At 45.9% G+C, this 26,500-nt stretch overlaps 1 protein-coding gene across 1 annotated transcript in view; it reads left to right on the top strand.

The window, feature by feature from the left end:
• Positions 1–8,009: 8,009 nt before the first annotated feature.
• Positions 8,010–26,500, top strand: part of GALNT14 (polypeptide N-acetylgalactosaminyltransferase 14) — a 227,255-nt gene continuing 208,764 nt past the window's right edge. Inside the window, exon 1 of the mRNA XM_083496106.1 lies at positions 8,010–8,723. Within this exon, the coding sequence (XP_083352232.1) occupies positions 8,598–8,723 (126 nt within the window). The 5' untranslated portion in view covers positions 8,010–8,597. The remainder of the gene's footprint in view (positions 8,724–26,500) is intronic.

The following is a 26,500-nucleotide window of genomic DNA, read 5'->3' as shown; positions in this document are numbered from 1 at the left end:
TCGGATCAGCTGATAAGCGGCTTAGCGGCTTAGAAAAAGGGGGGAAAGGAAAAAAAACCAGCAGGAACTCGCAAGACATTGTCGTCTTGCAAAGCGAGCCCATAGGATATTCGTTTTGCGAAGCACCTCCAAAACGAAAAACTCTTTTGTCTAGCGAGTTTTCCGTCTTGCGAGGCATTCGTCTTGCGGGGCACCACTGTAATGGTCTGGGGTTCAGAACCCGTTGCATGGCCAACTGTCACAGATGCTTTCGCTGTGATTCCTTCATTGCAGGGGGGTTGGACTAGATGATCCTTGGGGATTCCTTCCAACTCTATGATTTTATGATTCTGCTCTCCCATAAGCAGGGTCCCAGTTAGGTCTCTGTCTCCAAGGTCTTAGAACCACCCAATCAGCATGAAAGGAGGTGAGTTGGCCACTGAGGGTTGGCTGCTAGGGTCATTCTGTGGAAGTTCAGGCAGGAAGAAAACTGGGGAGATGCTCCAAAGCTAAGCATTTAGAAACACATTGAAAACACAGTTTCAAGAGACTGGTGTGCACAGTCTGTTATGTACAATAGAATTTCAAGGAAAACCCAACTTAAGTCACTCCAAAAGAAGATACTGGACTACTACTCCAAGGCATTTGCCCATGAAGACAGTAAAGGTAAAGGTAAAGGTACCCCTGACCATTAGGTCCAGTCGTGACCGACTCTGGGGTTGTGCACTTATCTCACTCTATAGGCTGAGGGAGCCGGCGTTTGTCCGCAGACAGCTTCCAGGTCATGTGGCCAGCATGACAAAGCCACTTCTGGCGAACCAGAGCAGCGCACGGAAACGCCGTTTACCTTCCCACTGGAGCGGTACCTATTTATCTACTTGTACTTTTTTTTAAAAAAATATCTTTTTATTGAATTTCACTTAAATAACCAAAAGAAAAAACAAATCAACAATTTCAAAAGAAATATCCATACATAACACACAAAAAACAACATCAGTTTCCATTACAATTCTTTGTCTTCTTCCTTAAATCTTTATATCTTTAAATCTTTAAATCTTTCCTCTACATACCTATTGACCTCCTTCCCTCCCGATTTCGGGCTTCTTAATAAAACTTCTTTCCCCCCCTGCAGCTTTAATTGTTAATGGTTTGCGCATCATAAGATTTATATCAAACCTGCTGTAGTTTTTAAGTTTCTATAGTTTCCTTCAATGTATACCATAAATTTATTCCAGTCACTAATAAACTTTGTATTTTTTTGGTTTCTAATTTTTTGCGTCATTTTTGCTAATTCAACATATTCAAATAATTTTGTTTGCCAATCTCTGATAGTTGGGGTGTTTGGGTTTTCCCAATTTTGTGCTATTAATATTCTAGCCACTACTGTTGCATATTGGAATAGTGTCTTATCTTCTTTTTTAATTTCATCCCCAATTATTCCTAGTAAGAAGGCTTCTGGTCTTTTAGGGAAAGTGTATTTAAATATTTTTTTTAACTCATTGTAAATAAGTTCCCAGAACTTCTTCATTTCTTCGCAGGTCCACCACATATGGTAGAAATTGCCTTCTTTGATTTTATACTTCCAGCAAGCCTTATTTCCTGTTTTGTACATTTTCCCTAGTTTTGCCGGTGTGATGTACCACCTATACATCATTTTTTTCCAAATTTTCTCTAAGCATAACACATGCCGTGAATTTCATTCCACTGCTCCATAATTTCAACCACTTATCATATTCTATATTGTATCCCAAGTCCATTGCCCATTTTGTCATGACCTCCTTTATTTCTTCATCTTTAGTATCCCATTCTAATAATATGTTATACATTTTAGATAATAACTTGGTTTTACCTTCAATTATTTCTATCTGAAATTTACATTTTTTCTCATTTATCCCTACTTTTTTATCTTCCTTCCATACTGCATTTATTTGATGAAATTGCAGCCAGCCTGTTAATTTATCTTTCAACTCCTCATATGTTCTCAGTTTCCAGATTCGCCTCAGTTTCTCAGTTGTACTTTGACATGCTTTTGAATTGCTAGGTTGGCAGGAGCAGGGACCGAGCAACGGGAGCTCACCCCGTCACGGGGATTCGAACCGCCGACCTTCTGATCGACAAGTCCTAGGCTCTGTGGTTTAACCCACAGTGCCACCCGTATCCCACGAAGATGGTAGAGCTAGCTTAAAAGCAAGAAATGGAGATCTCCATCCATCATTGCAATGCGTCCCTAATTATTGTTAACATGTCAGATTATTGTGCAATCGTGGAAGGGGGCATAGGTATGAGGGTCTGTGAGTGACATGAAGGTACCCTGAAGTTCTGAATTTGCCACCTCTCTACTGGCTATGGCTCTTTCCCAGTTCAGCAAAATCTGCTATGTCTCACACAGTAGCTCTATGAGGCTGTGCACAGCCCTTTCGCACGCTGCGCTCTTGCAATCGTTCTTTAATGGCTTAGAAGAAGAGCAAAGGAATCAATAGTTTTACTTGATACAACGCCTGGGATTTAATTGGGTCTCATCCACATGCTGAGCTTGCACCGCTGTGCCAACAGAGCCTTCTGCGGTGAAGTTCCAATCCCTCCTGTCATTTTTCTGAAAGTTGTTGGTAATGATCCAGACTCCGTCTCTCTCTCTCTCTCATGACAAACCACAATGAAGCAACAAAGGAAACACAGAATGTCTCTTTCTCTTGTGTGGCTGCTACATGAACTTTTTAAAAGGATCCGGCGCTCCTTCCTAGGAGCAGGAGATACAGAGCATGAAAGATGAGAGCCTGGGGAAATAAATAGAAAAGGACAAAAGATTGGGGGTGGAAAGGGAGGGAATGCAAATAGCTAATGAAAAAGTAGCAAGAAACAACTGGAGGAAATATTTTTTTTAAAAAAATTGCATAGGACTTTAGAACTCACTGACACCTTATCTGATTTTTTTCTACATGTTTCTTTTTATGCACCGGATTCCATTTTTATGGACTTTTCTTCTGTCGTTTTTGTGCCAGCGTGAATGACTCACATCTGCTCTCATTCCTGTTTTCTCCTGCAAAGGAAAGCTTTACATAGATCAGGGATGGGAAGCCTATGGCCCCCTGGATCTCATTGGAATGTGAGCCCCGGCCAGTATGTCCAATGGTCAAAGATGCAGTGTTATGGTTCAGTAACATCTGGAGGGTTACAGGTTCCCCATCCCTGCCTTAGATAACAAATGCCTCCAGTAGTTGTGCAAAGAAAATGGGGATGGGTCCTAAAATACGAGGTGTAACTTTTCCCCCCATGGGGGAGCAAGTGAGACTTAATCTGGCAGAGTTTTAGGGTTCTTCCCATTTTTGCTTGCACCAAAGCTCCCATTGATCTGACTAAAGCCTGGCAGCCAAGGTAAGAATGTATTCCCAGTATGGATATGCATCAGTTCCAGTCTTTACTAGAGTCTAAATGGCAAAAAGCAAGTCGATTACACTTGCTGACATTTCCTCTTGAAGCAAAAGGCCAAACTAGATGTGATGTCAAAGCCACTTGAATGCATCTCCTGGCTTTTTCCTTTTTAAAAATTCACCTAAAGCCATGCAGAGAATTTGGGAGTTGGCTTCAAAACAAAACAAAACACACCTTTCCCCTAGGCTAATTCATCAGTACAAATCCCACCCCCAGAACAGTTCCTGGGGATGATCTGCCTTGGTGAACTGGCACAAGGCTCAGAGCACCTCTCTGCAACTGCTTTTAGCAACCAATAAACAAATAAACAAAAGTGTCTAATTGGGCCCTAGAGATACTCCATACAGTAATGAACAATTACACACCAGTTCACCAGATACTAATGGTGCTCCCCATAATATGTGAGGGCCACAGCTGTTGTTTTGACACTCTGTGTCCAGGCTGTGATGACCTAGTGCTATTGGCATCTTCCTGGTTCACCTAGCGAGAAAAACATAGCACAATGCGAGGAACCAATGGTATATTGGCATATTCTTCCTTCTCCAACTTTGTCAACATTTTGGTGCCAGGTTAAGACGTTCCTCTATGCCCAGGAATTTGATGGGACAGAATGAATGCTTTGAAGTTGTTTATTCATGCTAGTGTTTTTCCCCCCTACTGGGATAGTGTGAATATGATATGGTTTATACCATTTTATATTGTTGTCGTCTTCTTTTTTGTACAATTCAATCTGCTGTTAAGATGCCTTAAAAAGAAATGGGCACTTAGGAAATGTAGTGAACTCAACTGTACTTAGGAAATGTAGTGAACTCAACAAAACCACTCTGATTGTATGTGCAGCAGGCATCACCCACACAGTATAGGCTGCAGGAGCTGAGCCCTGCTCTCCAGGGCTCCTGACTAGCATCCCAGGCATCTCTTGATAAAGAAATTCATTTGCTAGAAAGAGATCTGCTCTCTGCTGAAGAGTGTAATTTTATTTTTAAGTGCTCATGACAGCACTAGAAGCTCACATCTCCTCTTCCAAATCCAGTAATTAAATTCCACCTACCTGAATTTCCCCCTGCTGTTTCAGTCGGACAAATTAATCTTCCTACCTTGCATTTAACCGCTATCTGAAATGTTAAGCAGTTGCTTCTTTCCAAACAAGAGGGGGGAATCAAGTGACCCTGCCTATGTGTGCTGCGAGTTTGGAACTTCCAATGAAGTGTTTTCGGATTCTTTCAGCTTGGACATTCTCCTCCTAAGAAATCTGAAAAATCCATCAGAGTAGAGGAACTTATTCCACTTCCCCTCATTGTAGATAAACATTTTTGCAGGGTGGTCCTAGCGCAGAAGATGCCTGAATGATCTTGACTCTTGTCTGTTCACACTATTGGAGGAAGCTGGTCTGTTGGTGCAAAGGTGGCCCTGCCCCACCAGTCTGTTCTTACACAGCCCCCAACTGCCTGCCTTCTTGCAACTAGTCCATAATGAACCCCCGGTTGCCAGCTTCTTGTTCTCAGTTTTGCCTTTGTAGACGTCAGCAGGGAGCAAGATGGGGACAGAGAATTAGTTTGCTGTACCCATCCTTACCTCCATCTCCCATCTCCATCTCGCCTCCAGCCCTTTCCACCCCAATGGGCACCAACCACTCCTGTATGTCATGCACTGGCTCTCCAAGCAGTTAACCTTTCTGCTGAAAACTTGGCACCAGTTTACTTGAAAGGTCGCCTTGTCCCATGCATGCCTATGGAACCTGCACTTTGACTCTGGATGAAATCAGTGGGTGGAGATTCCTTTGATAAATGAAGGACTTCCCTTGAAAACAAAAAGAGCGAATGCTCTGACCTCAAGTTCTCAGGTGTCCACCTTCCCAGATTCTTGCACTTCAAGGAAAGTCCAGAGGAAGTTGTCATGAGGCAATTCGTCCCATGGGACCTTTCTAGGAAGCACACTGCATCTATTTCCAGAGCCCACCTATGAGCCGAGTTGAGGATTCATAAAGCATATACAGTCTCCATTCTTCAAATTGTACTAATTTGGGTTGCAAGCATAGCACAGAATTTTTGATAGCATCCTTTGTGGGATAGAAAAGGCAGGTGTATTTTTAAAAAAGGATACATGGACAGCTAGGAAAACACTGGATAAATGTTTAATGGAAAGAGACACACAGACACACTGCCCTCACTTTACACATAATTGCAAAATTTGTGTTCTTTAACGCTGAATGGTTTAACCAACATTTTATCTGCTTATGGAACTGCAAGGCTGGGTGGAAGCAGCAAATCTAGCCCTGAGAGGAGCTTCCACATTCAAATCTTCCTGACATATATGTTTGCATGCTTGACATCAAAGACTAAGAGGCAATACGTGGAGGTGCAAGTGAGGCTTTTAGGACATTGGGCAAGGCTAGTAAAAACAGACCCGTCTGGAAGTAAGCAAAGTCATCCTTTGCTGCGGGGAAAAATGAATTTTCTTCCTTGTTGCCAGTTAAGCTGTTCTGGGAAAATGTTTCTCTCCTGACCATAAAACGACAAGCAGTTAAGACTCCCAAGAATCAATCATCTCTGCAGATATTATGTGATGTCACTATAATATCATTCTATTCTACTTGGGGTTTGTGGCAACTTTATTAACTGAGATGGAGAGAAACTTTATTGCTCTGCAAATATATTTTTGTGTAGGCTTGTAAAGTAAGAATTTTGCCTCCAAACTGGAAGATTCCTCCTCCCACCACTTTTCAGATTGTGGATGCACCACAAATGACTTTGGTTGGAATCCTAACCCCGTTTTTGTTTTGGTTTTTAAATAAGCCCCATTGAATTAAACAGTAGTAGATTGAGTAGATGTGGTTCAGGTCAGGCTGCCTGTTATGTGTAGGAAGAGGGAGGCAATACAAATCTGCGTGCTGGTCATTTTCCTGGACTTACTTGCCACAGGGCTTGTAGAAGAACTGCAGACAAACTGCTGAGCTCCGTCAAAGAAGAGTGCTGCAGGCTCATTACATTCTTCCTGACAGTGCTCTCTCAGGACTGGTTTGCCCACGCAATCAACCTCTTTATGTGATCCCGCCCAAGTGCCCCAGGGATCATAGCAAGAGGAGAATATCGCAGAAAGAAGCAGCAGGGATACGCTTACGGGAAGCACACTGCAAAACCTGGGCTCCTGCCATCTTCCTGTTTTATGCTAGGCCACCTCAATCATGAGAAACCTAGGGAGATTCTGTGTGCATTTTCCATGCAGCCTTTACCTGTGGGGGAGGAGGCCATGATGTACATGTGAGAAGCAAAAGGCGGGATGTTTCTGCACACCTGTGAATGCAGGGCAAGCAACAGAATAGGCTTTTGTTTTTAATAGGATGTATGATCCTGGCCAGGGACGCGGGTGGCACTGTGGGTAAAACCTCAGCGCCTAGGACTTGCCGATCGTCAGGCTGGCGGTTCGAATCCCCGCGGCGGGGTGCGCTCCCGTTGCTCGGTCCCAGCACCTGCCAACCTAGCAGTTCGAAAGCACCCCCGGGTGCAAGTAGATAAATAGGGACTGCTTACTAGCGGGAAGGTAAACGGCGTTTCCGTGTGCTGCGCTGGTGCTGGCTCGCCAGATGCAGCTTGTCACGCTGGCCACATGACCCGGAAGTGTCTTCAGACAGTGCTGGCCCCCGGCCTCTTAAGCGAGATGGGCGCGCAACCCCAGAGTCGGACACGACTGGCCCGTATGGGCAGGGGTACCTTTACCTTATGATCCTGGCCAATGTTCAAATCAGTTGCAAAGGATAGCTGTGGAAACCAAAAATGAAAGTGGGAGGAAAATAAAAGGAAATGAAACAGGGCGACCGGAACATGCTTACCCTAGTATGTTTACGCGGAAGTAAGTTTCACTGAATCGTCAAGTAACAGTGTGCCCAAGACTGAACAAGTGAATTCCTTGATCAACATGCTAACAAAAAGCTTTAGATTTCAGTCCTCTCCAAGTTTAGGGAATTCTTTGCAGTACAAAGAGGGACCAGTATCTTGGGGACTCTATGCTGCATGCTATACGTAACCTGTGAAGAGTCACCAAATAATCAGACTGAGCAGCCCGCTTTGTTTTATACCTCCTTTATTTTGTACTTACCTTTGCTGCGATTCCAGGGCTCTCTCTCTATTTACGCTTTGCAGCCTTGCCTTTTACAAAATTAATACAAATTGGCATTGCGTTTTAAAAAGAAGTGCTAAGGGACTAAGGGTTGTGTAGGGGCCGCTGCAGCCTCAGGACTTGCCCCATCCCGCTAAGGCAAGCCCGGCCAGTCCTCGCCCAACCAACTCCGAAACGCTCCAAAGTTGCTGCGTGCGGCGCCTCCCTCCCCGCGCCGTCGGGCCGCGCTCGCCTTCGGCTCCGCCAGCCGCCAACTCCGCCCGTGGCCCGGAGCCAGCTGGGCGCCTGGCACTCCGGGGCGCCGCCGCCGCCGCGCACCCGCGCCTCGCTTGCCTCCGATCCCCGCCGGAGCCTTCGCGGAGCCGCGGCGATCTCGGCCTCGCAGGGAGCCGCCGAGCAGAGCGAGCACCGTGGCAGCGGGAGCGACGTCTCCAAAGCGGCTTCCAAGCGGCTGGCGGGCAGGCTTGACCCGGGAGGGCGCCGAGCGCGCTGCCTGCGCGTCCGCAGGGGCGTCTCTGCGGGAGGTTGCTTTTTCGGGGGGGCGCCCCTCCTATTCCCGAGGGCGGGGGCCGATCGGGAGGCAGCGGGAAAGCGAAGCGCTGGATCGGCTTAGGAGTCGGCGTCAAGCGGGCGCCTCCTCGTCCCCGCTCGTCTCCGGCGGATCCAGGCGGGGAAGGACGCCCTGCCTTGGAGAGCCACGACGCAGGGGCACCCAGGAGCGCCCGCTGCCGCTTCCCGACGCGTCGCGATCAGGAGGAGGAGGAGGACCCCCCGCTGCCTGTTTCTCCACCCCCGGCCCCTCCCACGCCGGCTTCCTCCTCCTCCTCCTCGCCCCATGCAGGGAAGACGGCCCGGGACTCCCTTCGCCTCCTCCTGCTGGAGGCGGGCTCGTTCGCCATGCCCCTAGCGGGGGTTCGCGGGGACTCATCCAGCCCGTAGTGGGAGGCAGGGTGCCGGCCGGCTCCACCCTCTCCCCGCCGCCTGGCTGCCTCGCGGAAAAGACGGAGAGGACTTTCCCCACGCGGCGTCTCCTCCTCCTCCTCCTCCTCCTCCTCTTCTTCCTTCTGCTAACCATGCGACGGCTGAGCCGGAGGCTGGCTCTGTCTGTCTTGGGGATCTTGTGGATCGCGGCTCTGCTGCTCTTCTTCGGGACCAGGAAGAAGTTGGAAGTGGTGGGAGCCGAAGGGCAGACGCCGAAGGTAAGTTGGCGCTTCTCTCTCTCTGTGACTTCTTCGAGGGGAAGCGGCGGAGGGGGCGCGCGAGTCTGTTATTGGACGGAGTGGGAAATAGAGACATGGCTGGGTTTGAAGTGTCTTTATGTAGGTGCAGTGCTAGGCGTTTTGGAGAGGTGGCTTCGAAGCTGGCCGGGAGCGAATGAAACATGCATGTACACGCGCCTACACACACACAGGCGCGCATTCTCACGCTCTCTCTCTCTCTCTCTCTCTCTCTCTCACACACACACACACACACTCCATATGCATTGGAAAGCGGCCAAGTTGTTTCGGTGCTGAGCGCCTCAGCCTTGCAAAGTCCACGTGGTGACAGACACCTGCTTGCCGGCCAGCGTCTTGCCCGAGTCGAGCTTGGGTTCCAACTTCTTTGCAACAGTTTCCACGAGCGAAGCGCGCCTCCTTTCTCGGCTTCCCAATGAAAGAGGAAGAGGGCTCTCTAAGCCAAGTGTAAAAAGACTGAACGGAGGGAGGGAGGCAGGCGAGGCAGTTCTTCACAAAGCGGCCGCTGATGACTTACTCTAGGCGTCTGTTACTGCCATCCTCTCCATCACCTCTAGAAACGGTGGCGATTTATTTTTTTTAATGTTTAGGTTCAAGGACATGGAAAGTGGAACATGAATTCCACCTGTTTTCTTTTTTTCTTTTGCCAACTCACAAATCTAAATGTAGCCTTATGCATAAAGACTATCCGGTTTGGTTTCTTGGCTCGCTTGGGCTGAGCAAAGATTGAAGCCAGGAACCCAAGGCAGGCACTCCGCTCCAAATTGGACCCCGAGTTATGCATCTGGCATCAGGAAAGGAGGAGATAAGGAGCGTTTAGGTTGGGTGGAAGCCAGAAACCTCATCCAAGAATGATGCGTCCTGCCCCTTGAAGCGCAGCACTTGTTTGGAGTGGATATGCAGGGGGGATTGTATTCTGCCCTTCCTCTCAACTCCCCCCCCCCCCAGCAAATGATGCTAAAGCCTTTTGAGTGTGGAATGGAGTCGCTTGTAAACTCTGATACTTCGGGACAGGAGAAAGGCGGAGAGCCAGTTTTTAAACTAAATGAATGTTTAAGCAATGTGGATTTTACATTCAAATTTGCAGAAGTGGGAGCAGCGGGAACGCAATTGTTAGTGCCATTTGTGAAAACGGTCTTAATGCGTTGAGAACGCTCCAGTTTAATAGCACCTATTGCTGTCTTGGATGGTTAAATGAATGACGTTTAAATTGTGTCCCTACACCCCCCCCCCATTTCCTAGATCTGTAATTTGAATTTAAAACTCAGACTGGCAAGAGTGCGCGTTTGATATTAAAATCATCGCTGTACCATTTTCTTTCCTGCAGCAAAAATGTTTACAAGGGATGTGTTCCAAACTGTAGTATGTTCAGTATAAAAGTGTTTCACTTCCATTTTCAGTTCCACATTGACAGCATTCGCATAACATGAGATACAAATACTTTTTTTTTTTTTTTGGATTCTCATAAGAAAGCACAGTTACCTTAAAAAATGCTTCACAGCTTGGTCATGTACATGTTTACTGATAAGTGTTCGAATCCTATGCACACTCTCATGGGTCCTTATCTTTAATGTATCTCTTCTGGGACTTTTACTCTGTAGTGCAAACCCGTTTAATTAAGTTACTCCTGATCGATATCAGCCTAGATGGGGCTAGACAGTCTGCACTGAAGACATTTCTGCATTCTTTCTATGTCGTTCGCATAATTTGAAGCACTTCTCAGATGTAAAGTATTCTTACTAGCATATGGAACTTAAGCAAACTTTTCTCTGTTTCTGTGATGGCTAGAACTCACTAAGATTCTTCTGGCTGTTGTGTTCAGATCTGCGACGTATTTATTGATCATGATTTTATTGATCACGCATGTGGAGTGCAGTTTCAACTCATAAGCTGCATGTGAAGAGTTGGCCCAGTACAGATGGAGAACTTGTGGCCCAGAGATACTGCTGGGCTCCAGTTCCTATCAGCCCCAGCCAGCATGTAGTCCAGCTCTATCTGGAAGGTTGCAGGTTGTTGACACCTGCTGTACAGTTACGCTACCTTTATGCCAAGCAAAATGCAGACAGCCTGTGGCCTCACAATCCAAGGTGTGATGGTGCAAGGTTTTCCCATCCTTCATCAGACCTACATTTGCAGAGTACAAATAAAGCACTATTCTGAGGATGGGCTCATACATCTGTGTACAGCACTTGATTTTTCTTTGTTTGATTGTCGCATGGTTGATAAGGGCTAACAGAATGCGTGAACAGAGTCTGTTGAATAGCATTGTGGTGGCATAGGATGATCTAGAAGTTTTATCTGCAGTGTCTGTGTTGGCACATTTGTACATGGAAGCCATCAATGGATGTTGGCAGCCATCAAGTGATGAGTGTATCTGCCCGAACTGCCCTGAGACGGGGAGAAATTTCCTTTATATCATCTTTGTTTGTCATTCCCTCTCCCTTTTTAAAATGAAAAAGTCTGCAAATGGCACTTGTTCTAATAACTTTTCACGGCGCACAAATGGCTTTTTTTTCTGCCAAAGGTTACCCCATTTGTTCAGTTCTAAGGTTAATGATTGCCCAGTATGGATTCACAGCAGTGGACAATTTTTTTGTGCTGTATTCTTACATCAGCTTACAGCTTGATTTAAAAATTCAGTTAGTGAATGGAAAGCTCTGAATTTCTGTGCCTTTGGTGCAGTCTAAATGAGTAATAATAAAACTGATGGGCAGTGTCTTAATCAGGATTTCCACTAATGTCAACGTCTGGGAATGTCCTGGGGAGGAAGCAGCAGAGCACTGCAAAATCTTTCCTCCTTGTCCCCTGCAGGAGGCATCACAGTTCCTTTTCCTTCGCTCTTCCTCTTTCCTTGAGCAAATGTCAAACGGCTTGAATTCTGTCTGTCTTCACGAAAAAAGCAACAACACGGGCGCTTAAATCTTAAGGCTGCCTTTAAATCACAACAATGCATATAAGACTTGTCTTTTCATGATAATGCCTTCCTGTTTTTGCAATGAACCAGCAGTGGAGGGAGATTTCCCAAATTTGGAGCACTGCTTAATCTGCCCCTAAAAGATACGCTTTCAGCTTCGACCCTAAAGTCAAGTGTGGTAAACAAGACAGCTCATACCAACTCTTTCCTGGTGTAAACTTTGCCATAGAACTGTTAATTTCAGAACAAGCTGGAGTTGACATCGCCATAATGAATGCCACATTTCTGTTAGATCACTCACTACTTCTTGCCAATTTCCTCTAATTGTTTTTTTTTTTAATTGTTACAGTTTGGTATTGGAAATAATACACCCACACCCACCCACACACCTATGTATTTAAAAAGAAATGTTTTCACACTTTACATTGCTTTTTATCTTTTAGCATGATTGGATGAAACAATGGCCATGTTTGGATGTAACACTCAAACAGTGGTTGATGCAAGTTGGATTTTAACAACCTACCCATGATTTAAACTTTAGCACTTTGTGAATGAGTCCAGCCCCTTCCTGGGATCTTGTGTTCCAGTTCCCCTCTCTTCCCCTCTGTGGCTAAGAGGAGATGTTCAGAAGCTTTACATTTTAGTTAACCATAGTTTCCTGTGCTGTCTGGGTCAGTAAAATTGGTTTAACCCTAACGTTGGTTGGTTTCAGCAATGCATGGTTTGAACTAGGCTTGCTTTGAGATCAACGGTCATTCATGTTAAATTATGGTTCATGGCGTGGATGACAAAGGAAGATATGGTTAACGAAAAGCAAAAATTTATAAATATCTCCTGACCATGCAGCGGAGGAGGGGTATATGTTGGGGATGGGGGAGGTTAAGCTCATACAGGGTGCTCAGCAGTGGTTTAACATTACAACCATACCTTTATCTGACTGTCACATGACATGTGTAATCCATTTTAAAATGATGCATAAGTATCAGAATGTGTTTATTCAAGTGTGCTAATGTTTCAATAACTTACGCTTTAATCCTCTATACCAGGGGTGGGGAACCTTTTTGATCCTTATCAGATCTAGGCTGTTAATCGCCTGATGTCAGAATGTGCTTTGAAGTCACAAAGTTGGGATTTCAAAGCACCATGTATAGCTCAGGTATGGTGTGCAAGGAAGCTCCTCACAACAACAAAATTTTAAATCTTTTTCAGTTTCAGAGTGAGATGTAGTGATTTTGGCAGCCATCTTGCATTTTTACATTTGCATTTTTTTGGCGTCACACAGAAGACTGGCTTGTCATGCTCTATAACTAACATAGTTTGTGCCATATTTGATGTTATTGCCCCAAATAAATTTCAGTTGGCTGCAATTCTGTAATTTTCCAACTTCTGCCGCTAAAACACATTAGGGACAAGTTTAAGGTCTAATATTATGTTGCCCTTAAAATTTCCACCAAATTGATTAAACAGGGGGACTGCGAGGGCAAGTTGATGATGTGTCTGTCAAGTTGATAACTGGCTGTCTTGGCTGTCACAGTAGGTTTGAGGGTTAAAGCTGAAGTGTATTGCTTAGGTACAGAAATATTTGGATCCAGCTGATTGGAAAACATGGAAAAACGCTCAAGCAAGCAAATGACTCTCAAATTGCCTCAGCGCTTCTGACAAACCTTCCTCCCCTTCCCTGGAGCAAAATTCAGCTTTTCAGTTTGGAGAGAAGCACTTAGACGCTCTGAGAGATGCAGCCCTCTCCGTTCTGGCTAGAGTCAGTTAATTGACAGCCCGTCTGTGGTCAAAGAAGGACATGCCTGGTGTGGGAGAGGGTTTGCTGACAAGACTTCAAAGCGTTTTCATCCCTGAAGCTTGGAAGTTTTGTGCTGCTTTGCATTTGTGCCAAACCCATGAATGAACATGCTTAATGCCACTCATGGGGTTTTTTGTGTGCTTGAGGGGGGAATAAGGTTGGGCTTTTGAATGAGTCAGAGCGGTCGGTCCCGCCTTTACGCTAATTTGAGCTGCGGCCAACTTACCTGCACCTCCTTCCCACCTTTCTTCCAGTTAGGCAATACATGACACGCTCAGGGATTCTTTCATGTTACTATTTAAAGAAGCAAGGTTTCTCTCAGGAGTCTGTCTTGTCTCTAGGGAGAGAGGGGAGAAAAACCCCCAACCTATACAAGCTGGTTTCAGCATCTGGTCACACTTCGGTGTGACGGAGGGACAGAATGCCAGAAAAGTTCGTGCAGATAGCAGCAGGTGTAAATTCTCAGTGGCCAGAGTCATTGGGGGTAAGGGGCAGTTATGGTTCTAGGGCAGTTTTTCTTTTCTTTTTTATAGGCTGTTTTTAATAAATGTTTAATAGACTATTGTATTTTAATATTCTGTTGGAAGCCACCCAGCCAGATGGAAACCCAGCCAGATGGGTGTGGTATAAACATGATGATGATGATGATGTTCATAATATACATAAACTCTGAAAATACATATATTACACAATGAAAAATGCAATTTTTGTTTAACAGCAGCAGTCAGTGTCTCTTCCCCCGGCCCTGCCATGATCTTGTACCCCGTGTTGGGACATTGCTTGCACTGCCCTAGTTATTACTGCTTGAGATCATGAGTTTGGCAGGTCCGGAGGGAAAGAACAGTCTGGGAAACTGGCCTGTGATCTGGGTGTGTCCTGCCCAGTCCTGGATTATGAGGTGAGTTTAAAGAACTGCCCCACCTCTTTGGGACACAGCCATCTGCCAGACCTCCCCTCCTCCTCCTGAGGTTACAGGTTTTTAAAAAAATCACAGGAATCTTGTGGGATGAAGCCACAGAAAAGTATCTCCTTAACAAGTACCTCCCAGGGTAGTTAAAATAAAGTTCTGTAAAACCAGTAGTGGAGGGAAGAGTTAATCCATTAGCCCTGTTTGTTGTGATTCTGATTCTGCTCAGTGAATCAGTGGCTATTTAACTTAACTGCTTATGTGCAGTTAACATAATTTATGGTTTTAGCCTCAGGAATGAGGAACACACATGAACAAGTAGACTGAATCAGTTCCTTGGCTCACTTTTTACCTGACCTAGTTCTCCCCACTGATATTTTCTTTATTCTTCTGACAAAGTGGGTGTGAGTTGAGTCAAGGAAAGGCATACATAGTGCACACCAGAGCACTAAGTCACCGCAAAGATTCTTCTTGGTTATCTTCTTGCTTTGGAGAAGAATAAGATCTTGAATAGTTTTCAGGTTTTTCCTATTTCAATCTCCAGTCTAATTGCAATAGCCACTCCATTCAGTACATTGGACTTCAGAATTTTAACTATAGCTCATGATTTTGCTTTATGTTAAAATCTTTCCCACAGCCCATAAAGGAGTGATATGATATATACAGGTTACTTGTTTTATGAATAATCCCAGGAATTTCATAGGTTGCAAACCTGTGTTGTTCTAATTGGTCAGCTAATGCAAACATGGCTATTTTTAAGGCTTTGAAAAACCATGCATTTCTCGATAAATGTGTGGAATTTAATGCCCTTAAAGAAAATAGAAGCAAAGAAGGCATTAGATGAAATTGCCTTTAGCACCATAACAATCCCTCTGTGTAAATAGGAATATGCACTCTTCGAAATTACAAAATAAAACTCATGGGTGGGGGGGAGCATGATATACTGAATTCTCCTTCAGATGAACCTTTCCCCTTTAGCACTTGCTGTAGAATTGATTCTTCATTTTACAGTCCTTTAGAACATCCACCGAACAGTTAGAGATTTAGTTTCCCCCTGATCTCCTTCTTCCTGCCGAACTCATTACAGGCCTGGTTCAGCAGTCCGTCAAATCAACGAGCTCTTTCTCCAAGAGATGGGAGATCAAGCCTTATTCGTATAAGATACATAGGCCATGTTGCTCTCAACTCCGTCAGTCAGCATCCTTAAAATAGCTTCTCTTTTGTCTGTCCAGAATTTTCCATCAAAACAGTTTCATCCCCCCCTGAGATCAATAGAATCTATATTCCTAGCCTTGTTTTGTTTTTTTGAAAACTTGTTTGATTCTTGGCTTTGGAAACTTCCAGCAATCAGTCTGAATTATGTGCTTCTTTTGACAGTAGAGAATCTGGCCTAGTTTGGATGTAACACTAAACTATGGTCTGGTGCAGGGGGTGGGGAATCTGTGATCTTCCAGAAGCTGCTGAAACCGCAACTCCCCTCCTCCCTTACCATTGGCTATGTTGGCTGGGGCGGGTGGGAGCTGGAGTATAGCAGCAATTGGAGGTTACCAGGCTCCCTCACCTTGTCTTTTGTGAATGAGGCTCCCCTCATCCCTCTCTTCCTCCCCTGGGCCCACAAGAAGGAATTTGGAAGGAGTTTCACTTTTCACGGTAACTGCAGTTTAGCATTACGCCATGCCATGACAAACTGTAGTTAAGTCGTCACTATTATTTGCTGTGGTTTCTATAACCAGCTTGTTTCAATAAACCAGAGTTGACCAGTGCCACAGTGTAGGGTTCAAATGTAGTGGTTAATTGAAAACAGAAACAAAAGCATGTGAGCTCCTCATGGCCATGCTGAGGAGGGGATGGGGAGAGTGCGTGAGCCGAAGGCTTCTTGCACCATAGTTCAGTAAGCCGAATCATGGTGAGCATTATGACTCAACGGAACTATGATTTCATTCCAGTGAATTCTTGTTGGAGGATCCCGGTCAGATTTCTATTGGTATATTATGATTCATAAAGCTGCAAGAAATTAGGTTTGGCTTAAGACACAGTTTGGCAATAGGTGTTTGAAGTATTGGTCAGACAGGTTGGCCATTCAAAAGGTAACTGGCTAACATGGTTTTTCTGGCCTTTATTTAGCATGGTAGACACAGTGCAGGGAATAATAATTTATAATAATAATAAGAAGAATTTATTATTTATACCCCACCCATCTGGGAAAAGGTTGTAACATCAATGATAAATCTTATTATTATTATTTATTAAATTTGTATACTGCCTTTTATCTGTAGATCTCAGAGCGGTTCACAACATAAAAATACAAGTTAAAAAAGACAAAATACATAATAAAAACCAGAATACCCCCCATTTTATTATTATTATTTACTCATACGAAACATATTTTGGTATTATCCAGGAATCAATTCAGTTTGAGTAATTCTTCACACAAGCCAAAGGGTTTTCTTATAAGCACAACCAATGTTGTTCTATCTGGCCTCAACTCCTAGAAATGGAGAGCAAGTATTGCTACTGCAATTGGTTCTTACATGAATCTTCTTCCATCTCAAGTCCCATGAGATGAGAGCGAGAGTGGGGATCTGCATGCCGTGTCCTCTGCCTCCCAGTGTTGACCCAGAGGAGGACTTTTGATTCAGAGAATGCACCTCTCCCAGTCATCCCACTCACTCTCCCAGCCTGAGAATGTGACTCTGCTATCCATTGAGCTTGTGGGTGATTCCCCTGCAGCTTCTCCTCCTCCATTGCCATGCAGGAGCATGTGACTGCGGAAAAGGTGGCGAGGCCTTCAAATGTTGCAAGCAGGTGGAGCCAATGGCAGGGCAGGGCTTTTAATGATTCTGAGCATTTGCTGAGAAAAACAGCATCCAGAGCTTAGCTAAGCAGGGCCCACTGGCCCTTGTTGTCAGGGGCTGGCTGGATGAAGAGGAGTGGTGGGTGGCACCAGGCGAGGAACCCCCAGATGAGGAAGGCTTTGAGCCTGGGGATTGGTGGTGGGACACCCAGGAGAGGTCAGAGGTCAGAGGGAGAAGAGTAGGAGGAATTGTTGAATGCTGAAAAATATGCCATAATAAATTTCTTACTCTTTTAAGGAGCCACAAAGCTCTTTGTTTTCGCTGCAAAACAGCTCCTTCGCTGCTTGGTTGGGCTCCATGTGCATTTCAACATTGCGCAGAGAGCATACACCAGCCTTCCCCGACCTGGTGCTGGACTGCAACTTCCATTATCCTTGACCGTTGGCCAGGTTTGCCTGGGATGATAGGCATTGTAGCCCAACACAGGGAGACCTACCTGAATAAAGAAATCCACCCTGCCTCACAAGTTCAACTCCCAAGAGGTGGAAAAAAGGTAAAGGTAAAGGACCCCTGACATTTAAGTCCAGTTGTGGATGACTCTGGGGTTGCAGTGGTCATCTCGCTTTACAGGCTGAGGGAGCTGGCGTTTGTCCGCAGACAGCTTCTGGGTCCTGTGGCCAGCATGACTAAGCGGCTTCTGGTGAACCAGAGCAGCACATGGAAACGCTGTTTACCTTCCCGCTCAAGCGGTACCTATTTATCTACTTGCACTTTGATGTGTTTTTCAGCTGCTAGGTTGGCAGGAGCTGGGACCGAGCTCACCCCGTCAAGGGGATTTGAACCACCAACCTTCCGATTTGCAAGCCTCAGGCTTTCTGGGTCATGTGGCCAGCATGACTAAGCCGCTTCTGGCACAACAGAACACCGAAACCAGAGCAGCGCACGGAAACGACATTTCCCTTCCCGCCAGAGCAGTACCTATTTATCTACTTGCATTTTTTGGCATGCTTTCGAACTGCTAGGTTGGCAAGAGCTGGGACCGAGCAACAGGAGCTTACCCCGTCGTGGGGATTCAAACTGCCAACCTTTTGATCGGCAAGCCCAAGAGGCTCAGTGGTTTAAACCACAGCGCAACAGGTGTAAGGCAATGGAATTAGAGATGAAGAACCCGGGGGAAAGGCAAGGCCAGTGGACTCATGCCTGCTCTTCACTGTTCCTGAGCTGCAGGAGAGGCTGTGTAGTTGAACAGGATTGTGCTCTTTATGAATTCTGCTTTGCCTTTCTGGAGAGCTAGGTTAGCAAAGGTTGCGTGCTTGGTTTTTATCCCAGGCTCACCTCTTCCCTTCTCTTAATCTAATCTCCAGGCCTTTCTTTAATCTCTCCTTCTGTCTCTCTTCCAATTACCTAATCCGCCATCTTCGCTGCTTTGCTCTTTTCGGTTTCACTCACCTGTTTTCTCTTCCCCGCCTCCACCCACTTGCCCTCTTTCCTTCCAGATCTTGCCTTCCGCTCAGGAGGTTTCCATTACCCTTGCCGGGTGCTGCTCTGTAATGTCAAGAGCAGCTTCTAGGGGGCAGCAGGTCTTGGGTGGCTGCTGTGTGTATGGATGAGACTTTCCCACCTAGGGATCCCAGTCAATTGCATGCAGATATGAAATTGTCAAGCAAGACGACTACCTAGATTCAGATGCTGACTGCAGGAGGAATTTATTTCTGTGTGTGAGCCTTGCCATGGGGAAAGGCAGTAGCTCAGTGCTTTGCATGAAGAAGGTCTCAGGTTCAGTTCCTGGCCTCTCCAGGTAGGATGGAGAGGTTTGCCTGAAACCTTGGGAAGCTGCTGTAAACAGCCAGTTTAAACAATATTGAGCTGGATAAACCAAGGATATGACTTGGTATAAGTCAGCTTCCTCTGTTCCCCTAAGAGTTAAACATTGCAGGGGGTTGGACTAGGCGATTCTTCCATCTTGACAATTCTATGAATGCCCATATTTTTCCATGGCTCACAGAACTCTTCTGCACTTCCAGCCACCTGATTATAGCTGTCAACTTACAGATTTGAAAATAAGGGACCAGCAGCCTCGAAAATAAGGGCTCAGCAGCCAAAATAAGGGATTTTCTGGGCAAAGGTATGTTCACCTTCTGCGCCCCTCAGAAGGCAGAAAACCCAGCCAGCAGCCAAATGAAGCCTCAAGCGGTGGTTCCCACAGCGCAGCAACCTGGCAAAAGGGATGCAGCAAGGAAAACCACCGTCACCTCTCTGCTGGCAGGTGCTGAGCAAAGGCGAGTCCCCAGGCAATGTGGCTGATTTGGTTGGCACAAGGCATGCAAGCTCCACCCCCAGTCGCTCTTAGACTCCTTATTGGGTGAGCAACTCAGACAAGCAACACAGTTGGAGCCTCCCTCCTCCCTGGCTGGCAGGGAGGGAGGGAGAGGAGCTGCTTCCTTTGAAACCTGGGAAATTTAAGGGACATCATCATTAAGGGACAGCAGTGGGACACGGCGCTGGGATAAGGGAGTTTCCCGCCAAATAAGGGACGGTTGACAGCTATGCACCTGATGTGGACCTCGCTTAATTCCTGGATGCAAATGTGGATTTACATGTCACATTATTTTATTTTTCTTTTTAAAAAAATGTTTGACCAATTCCCTTTCTTTTGGGGCACTATTGGGACCTGTTTGCTAACAGGAGAACGTATTATGTACAAACGGAAGGGAAACTTAGGATTCAGTTGCTTGAAATGTCTTGTAGTGTTTAGCTTAATATGGCTGCACCATAAAATCTGCTCTGCCTCCCTCTCCACTCAGCGTTCTAAGATTTGCTTCAGCCAGTTGTTTACAGAATAAATTCCCTAGCTGACCCAATGCTGTTGTCCAGACCATTATTGCTGCAGCCACAACAGATCGAATATGGGGCATGTGGTCCAGTGTTGGCATATTTTGGAAGGGTGGGTTGAGGGAATGAAGCCTTTGAGACCTGTCACGAAATGAGCCTACTGGAACGCCGTGGCCGTCTCCTCGTGTGGCGCCTGCACGTAATCAGGTGAGCCAGTTAGCCTTCAAGGGATTAGCATGAAGTCAAATTAATCCTGTCTGCTGGATAGCTTATGAGGGACTGCAACCATATAACAAGTCTCTCTCTTTTTTTGGGTGAGCCAGATCAACTGGGCTCCCCCGTAATGTTCTGCTTTAGCTTTCATCTGCTGATTTCAAAGCACTTTGTGAGCATTACATACTTTGAAACACTCCCCCCCTCCCCTTCGGAAACACTCACTATTTTAGGAGCTGGAAGGAGCTGGAGGTTCACCAGGGCTAAGGAAGATTAGCGTTTCTCAAAGTGTCTGCAGCTATCGTTGACACAGAGAGCGGGGATTTTCTCTGCACCTTTGAAAAGCAAGCAATGGCTTGCTGGCCTAAGGCCTTGTTCACACATTACACGCTCTGTGCTGGGGAAAATACCCCTCCCCCGGCATCATATTTAGGTCATTCGTGTCAACACCGTGCTCAGCATTTATCTGCCTAAGTAGTGAGCATGCAGAGAAGTGTTTGCAGAAACCTTGAAAATAAATGTGCCTATAAGGATGGCACGTCAAAGTTCACACATTACAGATAATGTCACTCAGCACTATGACATGGGGATGTGTTCTGAAATCTCATCAGGAGCATAAAATCCTGTATCTATTTTTCCCTTTTTTCCACCCCCACCCCTCGCCGTTTATTACATTTACATTTATTGCATGGTTCTCCTCCTCCTGTTGGAGGTAGGTTTGGTTGAGAGACCGTGACTGGCCCAAGGTCACCCATTGAGCTTCATGGCTGCTTGGGGATTCAAACCCCGGTCTCCCAGGTTGTAGTTTGACACACTAATCACTCTGCCACCCTGGCTCCTGCAATGCTGCAATGGAACCCAGAAATCCTGACTTCTGCTCTGACTGCCTGAAGGACCGAAAGACAGTGTATTCTGTATATTCACGGGGAGTTTTGCTTCCTTCTCAGTTGCGGGGGGAAACAAAACACAGCAAAATTAGCAACTAAATTACATGGAGGAAATAATGATATGCCGGATTAATTACAAGTAAATTCCCAGATTAATTTGTTAGGAATGCACGCAGTTGGCTCTGCAGGCAGCGTTGAGCTGACAAATCCAATTCCCGGAGCCTAGGCTGAGGTTGTTACTGGTGGGTGTGCGTTAGCGGAAAAGAAAAAAAGAAAAATGGGACAGAGGCCACAAACTGAGCTTGCCCTCGTGGGCGGCAGCACTTCTGATGCCTGTGGATTTAGACCACGTCTCTGACCTCAGGTTCATAGGCAATGAGGTCATTTTTATAGCTGTTTGGCCAGACCACCTCCCACGCTGGTCTCTTGCTTTCAGAGTGAGGTGGTTGGTCAACAGGCAGGGAGGGATTTTTTTTTTTTAAAGCCCACTGATCCCCTGATGAACCACAGTTTGGTGGGCATTAGTGGACAGGCATCTGCATGCACGTTCTGTGGACCTATGTGAATGGGTAATACACATGACTGGTACCTGGACGGGCTTGTTAGTTGGTTTTTAGAGATATGCATGCCGCAGTCCAGGCCAGATGTCTCCTTCAGTCCTGGGCCACATTCACACTGTAAATGTGTGTAAAACTATGATACTTCAAACAGTCATGGCTTCCCCCAAGGAATTCTGGGAGCTGTATTTTGTTAGTGTTATGAAGCCCCTATTTAAAAACCAACAAGTTGTCCTTTCATTCTGTAGATGAGGTGCAGAGGCTCTTGAGGGTGGTGGTGGTGGTGGTGGTGGTGATGGTGATAATGATAATGATAATGATAATGATAATGATAATGATAATGATAATGATAATGATAATGATATGATAGTGGTCAATAACAATAGAAAATTTTGATTCTATGCTGCTTTTTTGGCCCAAAGGGCCCCAAAGCAGTAGACCATAGCTCAAGAGGCAGGGTTGGATCCTGTGTTTGGTTGGTGTCAGAATGGCTGTAGTTCAGTGGCAGAACACCTGTTCTGCTTTGCAGAAGGTCTGTGGTTCAGTCCCTGGAATTTCCACGTAGAGCTGGGAAAGAAGCCACATTTGAAACCCTTGAGAGTTGCTGCCCATCATTGTACAGTTGTACCTCAGAAGCTGAACGGAATTTGTTCCGAAAGTCCGTTCAACTTCCAAAATGTTCAGAAACCAAAGTGTGGCTTCTGATTGGCTGCAGGAAGCTCCCACAGCCAATTGGAAGCCGGGTAAGCTGCATTGGACACTCGGGTTCCAAAAATGTTTGCAAACTGGAACAGTCACTTCCGGATTTGCAACGTTCGGGAGCCAAAATGTCTGAGTACCAAGGCGTTCGGGATCCAAGGTACAACTGTAGATAATACTGAACCAGGTGGACTCAGTTGTGTGGCTCAGTGTACACCTTTCTGGGTTCCTAAGCTGAAGGTGCAGGGACTGAGGAAAAACAGAACAAAATAAGGACCCTTTTAATTTTGCAAATATTTGCTAAGGGAGAATTGCTTTGCTGTGGAATTTTTAAAAAGTGAATCTAAAGGAAGAAATGTGCTTGCCATGTCCTGTAGTTATTGTGTTAGCTCTACTTAAGATAAAAGAGGAATTGTCAGTGTTAAAGAGTGCCTGGCAGATAAATGTTCATAGAGGTCTTTGAAAGCTAAAAAGGGCCTTTGGTGCTCACTACTAGAAACTGATTGCTGCCTGCGACCCCAAAAGCAGGAGGAAGCTGGAAGGATGCTCGCCTAAGGGCACCTGAAATTTCACCAGCAAGGAGGAGGTTCCACGGAATCTTCTGGCTCATTTTCTTACCATTGCCCCCTCCCACTCTACAATTTGCCAATATAGGACATGCTATAGGCTGACCAGCTTTTCCAGCTAGATGAAAACGTATCTGCCTGTTTGTTTGTTTTTTGACCTATACTTTGTTTTTGTACTGTCTCTTGTTGTTATTGTTGTTTAGTCGTTTAGTTGTGTCCGACTCTTTGTGACCCCATGGACCAGAGCACGCCAGGCACTCCTGTCTTCCACTGCCTCACACACTTTGAGAACACTGTCCAACCATCTCGTCCTCTGTCGTCCCCTTCTCCTTCTGCCCTCCATCTTTCCCAACATCAGGGTCTTTTCCAGGGAGTCTTCTCTTTGTACTGTCTCTTAACCCCAATTATTTAGCTGCTTTTAAGGATGCGTCTTAAAGGAGTGTTGTTTCTGAACTGAATCTTTGAGAATTCCTAGCAGTCCTTCCCAGAATTTGTGTGGTGCAGTCCATTTTCTGCTAGGGGGTCCTTCCTTTAAGTAGTGTAGGCCATGATCCAGTAAACCAAACCTTTTTCTAGAATAGCATCTGAGTAGCCAGCTGTTCACTACTAACATCCTCCTGGCTTTTGATGAAAGAGCAAGGGAAGCATGACTTGTGCTTCACTTTCCAATCCAGAGTCTTGTCGTCTGGAGGATCTCTTTGGGCTGCATCACTGGATCCCATATGGAACTTGAGTTTGATGAGTTTAGAAACCTCCTAGGAACCTAGGAAGCTACCTTATATATCAGGTCAAGCCATTGTTCCATCTAGCTCAGTATTGTCTAAAATTGACCTGTACTTAGCTTTCCAAGTTTCCGATAGGGATCTCTCCCACCCCTTCTGAGAGATTGACTGACTGACTGACTGATTCTACCTTTTTTTTCCCATGGAGCTCAAGGTGGACTGCATGGTTCTCCCTACTCCTCAATTAATACAACAACTCTGTAAGGCAGTGACTGGCCCAAGGTCACCCACTGAGCTTCATGGACAAGGGGGAATTTGAACTCTGGTCTCCCATGTCCTAGTTTGACACTCTAAGCCCGCTACATTGGCTCTCATGCCAGGGATTGGACCTCAGACCTTTTACATGTAAAACTCATGTTCTCTCACTGAGCCACAGTCCTTCCAGGACTGCTTCTAGCCTCTGTTCTATAGACCTCTCATCCCTACCCTGATAAGCTGGAGCATAGGATGCCTCCAGCCCTTCCACCTTCACTTCCAGCAGGGATAGGAGCTTGAAGTTGCTGCAGATGCCCTCAGGCAGGAAGAGAAACATCTCCTGCTCCCTTAACGTTCCAAAGCTTTTGTTGCTCAGTGCTGCCTTAGGCCAGTGTAGTGACTATCATCTCATAAAATACCAGTGTCAGCTCCTATTGTCTTGGCAAGCTGGGGAGGAAGGCAATTCCAGGCACATAAAAGCCAGCCAAGTGCATGAGGCCCTGCCCTATGGAACAAGGCGACCATGTCCTGTCCTCCAGATCAGAAAGCCAGTGGTTGGCACAACGAGTTTTCCATGAGCCCTGTTCATGCATCAAAGCCCTTACACAATAATAATCATGTGGGGGTAGAGAGAGAAGCTCTTCACATCCCCTCCATCGCTTCCGGAATGCCTGGCCATGTCATTCTCCTCGATTGGAAGAGAAAGTCTGCCAACAGGATGCCTGTGAGACTCATATAGGCTACTTGGACAATTTCAAACCTTTCACAACTGGGGTTCCAAATGGGGCAGGGAAGCTAGACAAGTACAGCGAGCTCCCAACAGAGGACCTTTGTTCTCTAGAGCACAAAAGGCGGAGGTGCCAAGAGACAGGAGGCAGGATTAGCAGACACCCCAAACTCATTGCATGATGCCTTTGAATAGAAGTATGGCTTGACTGTAGGACAACCATTTTGTAGCAGGAGGACTTAATGCAAGGAGCTGTGGTCTTTCCCATCATCCCTGGTCATGGACCAAGCTGTCTGGGTGGACACTTCTTCACTGGAAGATGGTGGACTCTCCTTCATTGGAGGTCTGTCTGTCTTCAGCTGTGATTCCAGCATTTCAGGGGTTGGATTATTTGACCCTCAGGATCCCTTAAAGGTAAAGGTAAAGGGACCCCTGACCATTAGGTCCAGTCGTGACCGACTCTGGGGTTGCGGCGCTCATCTCGCTTTATTGGCCGAGGGAGCTGGCGTACAGCTTCTGGGTCATGTGGCCAGCATGACTAAGCCACTTCTGGCGAACCAGAGCAGTGCACGGAAACACCGTTTACCTTCCCGCCAGAGCGGGACCTATTTATCTACTTGCACTGGCGTGCTTTCGAACCACTAGGTTGGCAGGAGCAGGGACTGAGAAACGGGAGCTCACCCCGTCATGGGGATTTGAACTGCTGACCTTGTGATCGGCAAGTCCTAGGCTCTGTGGTTTAACCCACAGCGCCACCCATCTACAAATCTATAATTCCATGATGGCAGCTGAAGTCCAACTCTGGATGGCCACATGTTCCCCACCCCCTGCCTTAATTGATAAGTGTTCTGGTTGCATTGAGGGGGGAGCAGTTTTCTACCATTTCAAAAGAACACTGAGCATTGATGGTGGAATATAAAAGAGCATGATGGACTTTCTGCAGAGGAGATTTCCCACAGTTCTTTTGAAAAGACAGCTGTTCTAAGCCTGTTCTTTGGCCAACTGAAAAGTTAGCAGTGCCAAGGCAGAGCCTGGCCCAAGTTAGGCTGGCATGACCTGGCACAGATTTTACGAGCAACCAGGATTGGCCAGCAGCCCAACAGAGGCTACAACAAAATGGGGACAGGTCAGATTGTGTGTGGAATTTAATGCATGCGGTGCTGATTATGAGGAAAGGTTCTCTTCCCATTTTTGAATGCCTCTGTCCTGACCATGGCTCCAATATGGTCTTTTAGATTCACTGATGGATACTTTGGAGATGTTTAATGTAGCAATGAAGGATCAAACCAGATGTGTGGGGCAACTGCATTTATATTGATGGAAGGGTTGTGATCTTCTCCTTCCATTAAAAGGCGCCCAAAGGGGGTCTCTGCTGATTTACTTCAATAATCTCCTCTTCTTTTACGTAGTTTTTCCTAAGCCTACCCCCAGTACTATGAGAGAGCCAGGTGGGGACAAAATGGAGCTACACAAAAAGACCAGTCAAGGAAATACATTATGTAGTGTAATTTCAAGCATTTTCTTAAGACATTACTGGTTAATATAGTCTCTCCACAGACAAATTTGAGTAGTTGGTGGCATGGGCATAGCCAGGATTTTTGCTGAGGGCGGGCAGGACTTTTGTGGGGGAGGGGTGCAGAACCGATGTGATTGGTCAGTGAGGTAAGTATTTCTATTGCTTTACTTGATCTAGGGGGGCAGCTGCTCCCCGACCCCCTTGGCTATGCCCATGGTTGGTGGTGAGAATTGTTATCTTCTTCCCGTACATGTGAAAAGAAAGGAGACCAGGTTTCACCAATGCAGATACTGACTGGAATAAAAAAAAAATTCCTCTTACATGATTTGTTGAAAGAGGAAAGTCTTCAAAAG

This window comes from Podarcis liolepis (genome assembly GCF_965112155.1).
Source record: "Podarcis liolepis genome assembly, chromosome: 3".
NCBI classification, from domain to species: Eukaryota; Metazoa; Chordata; class Lepidosauria; order Squamata; family Lacertidae; genus Podarcis; species Podarcis liolepis.
The sequence above is the reverse complement of the archived record's forward strand: the minus strand, read 5'-3'. Positions and strand labels throughout refer to the sequence as shown.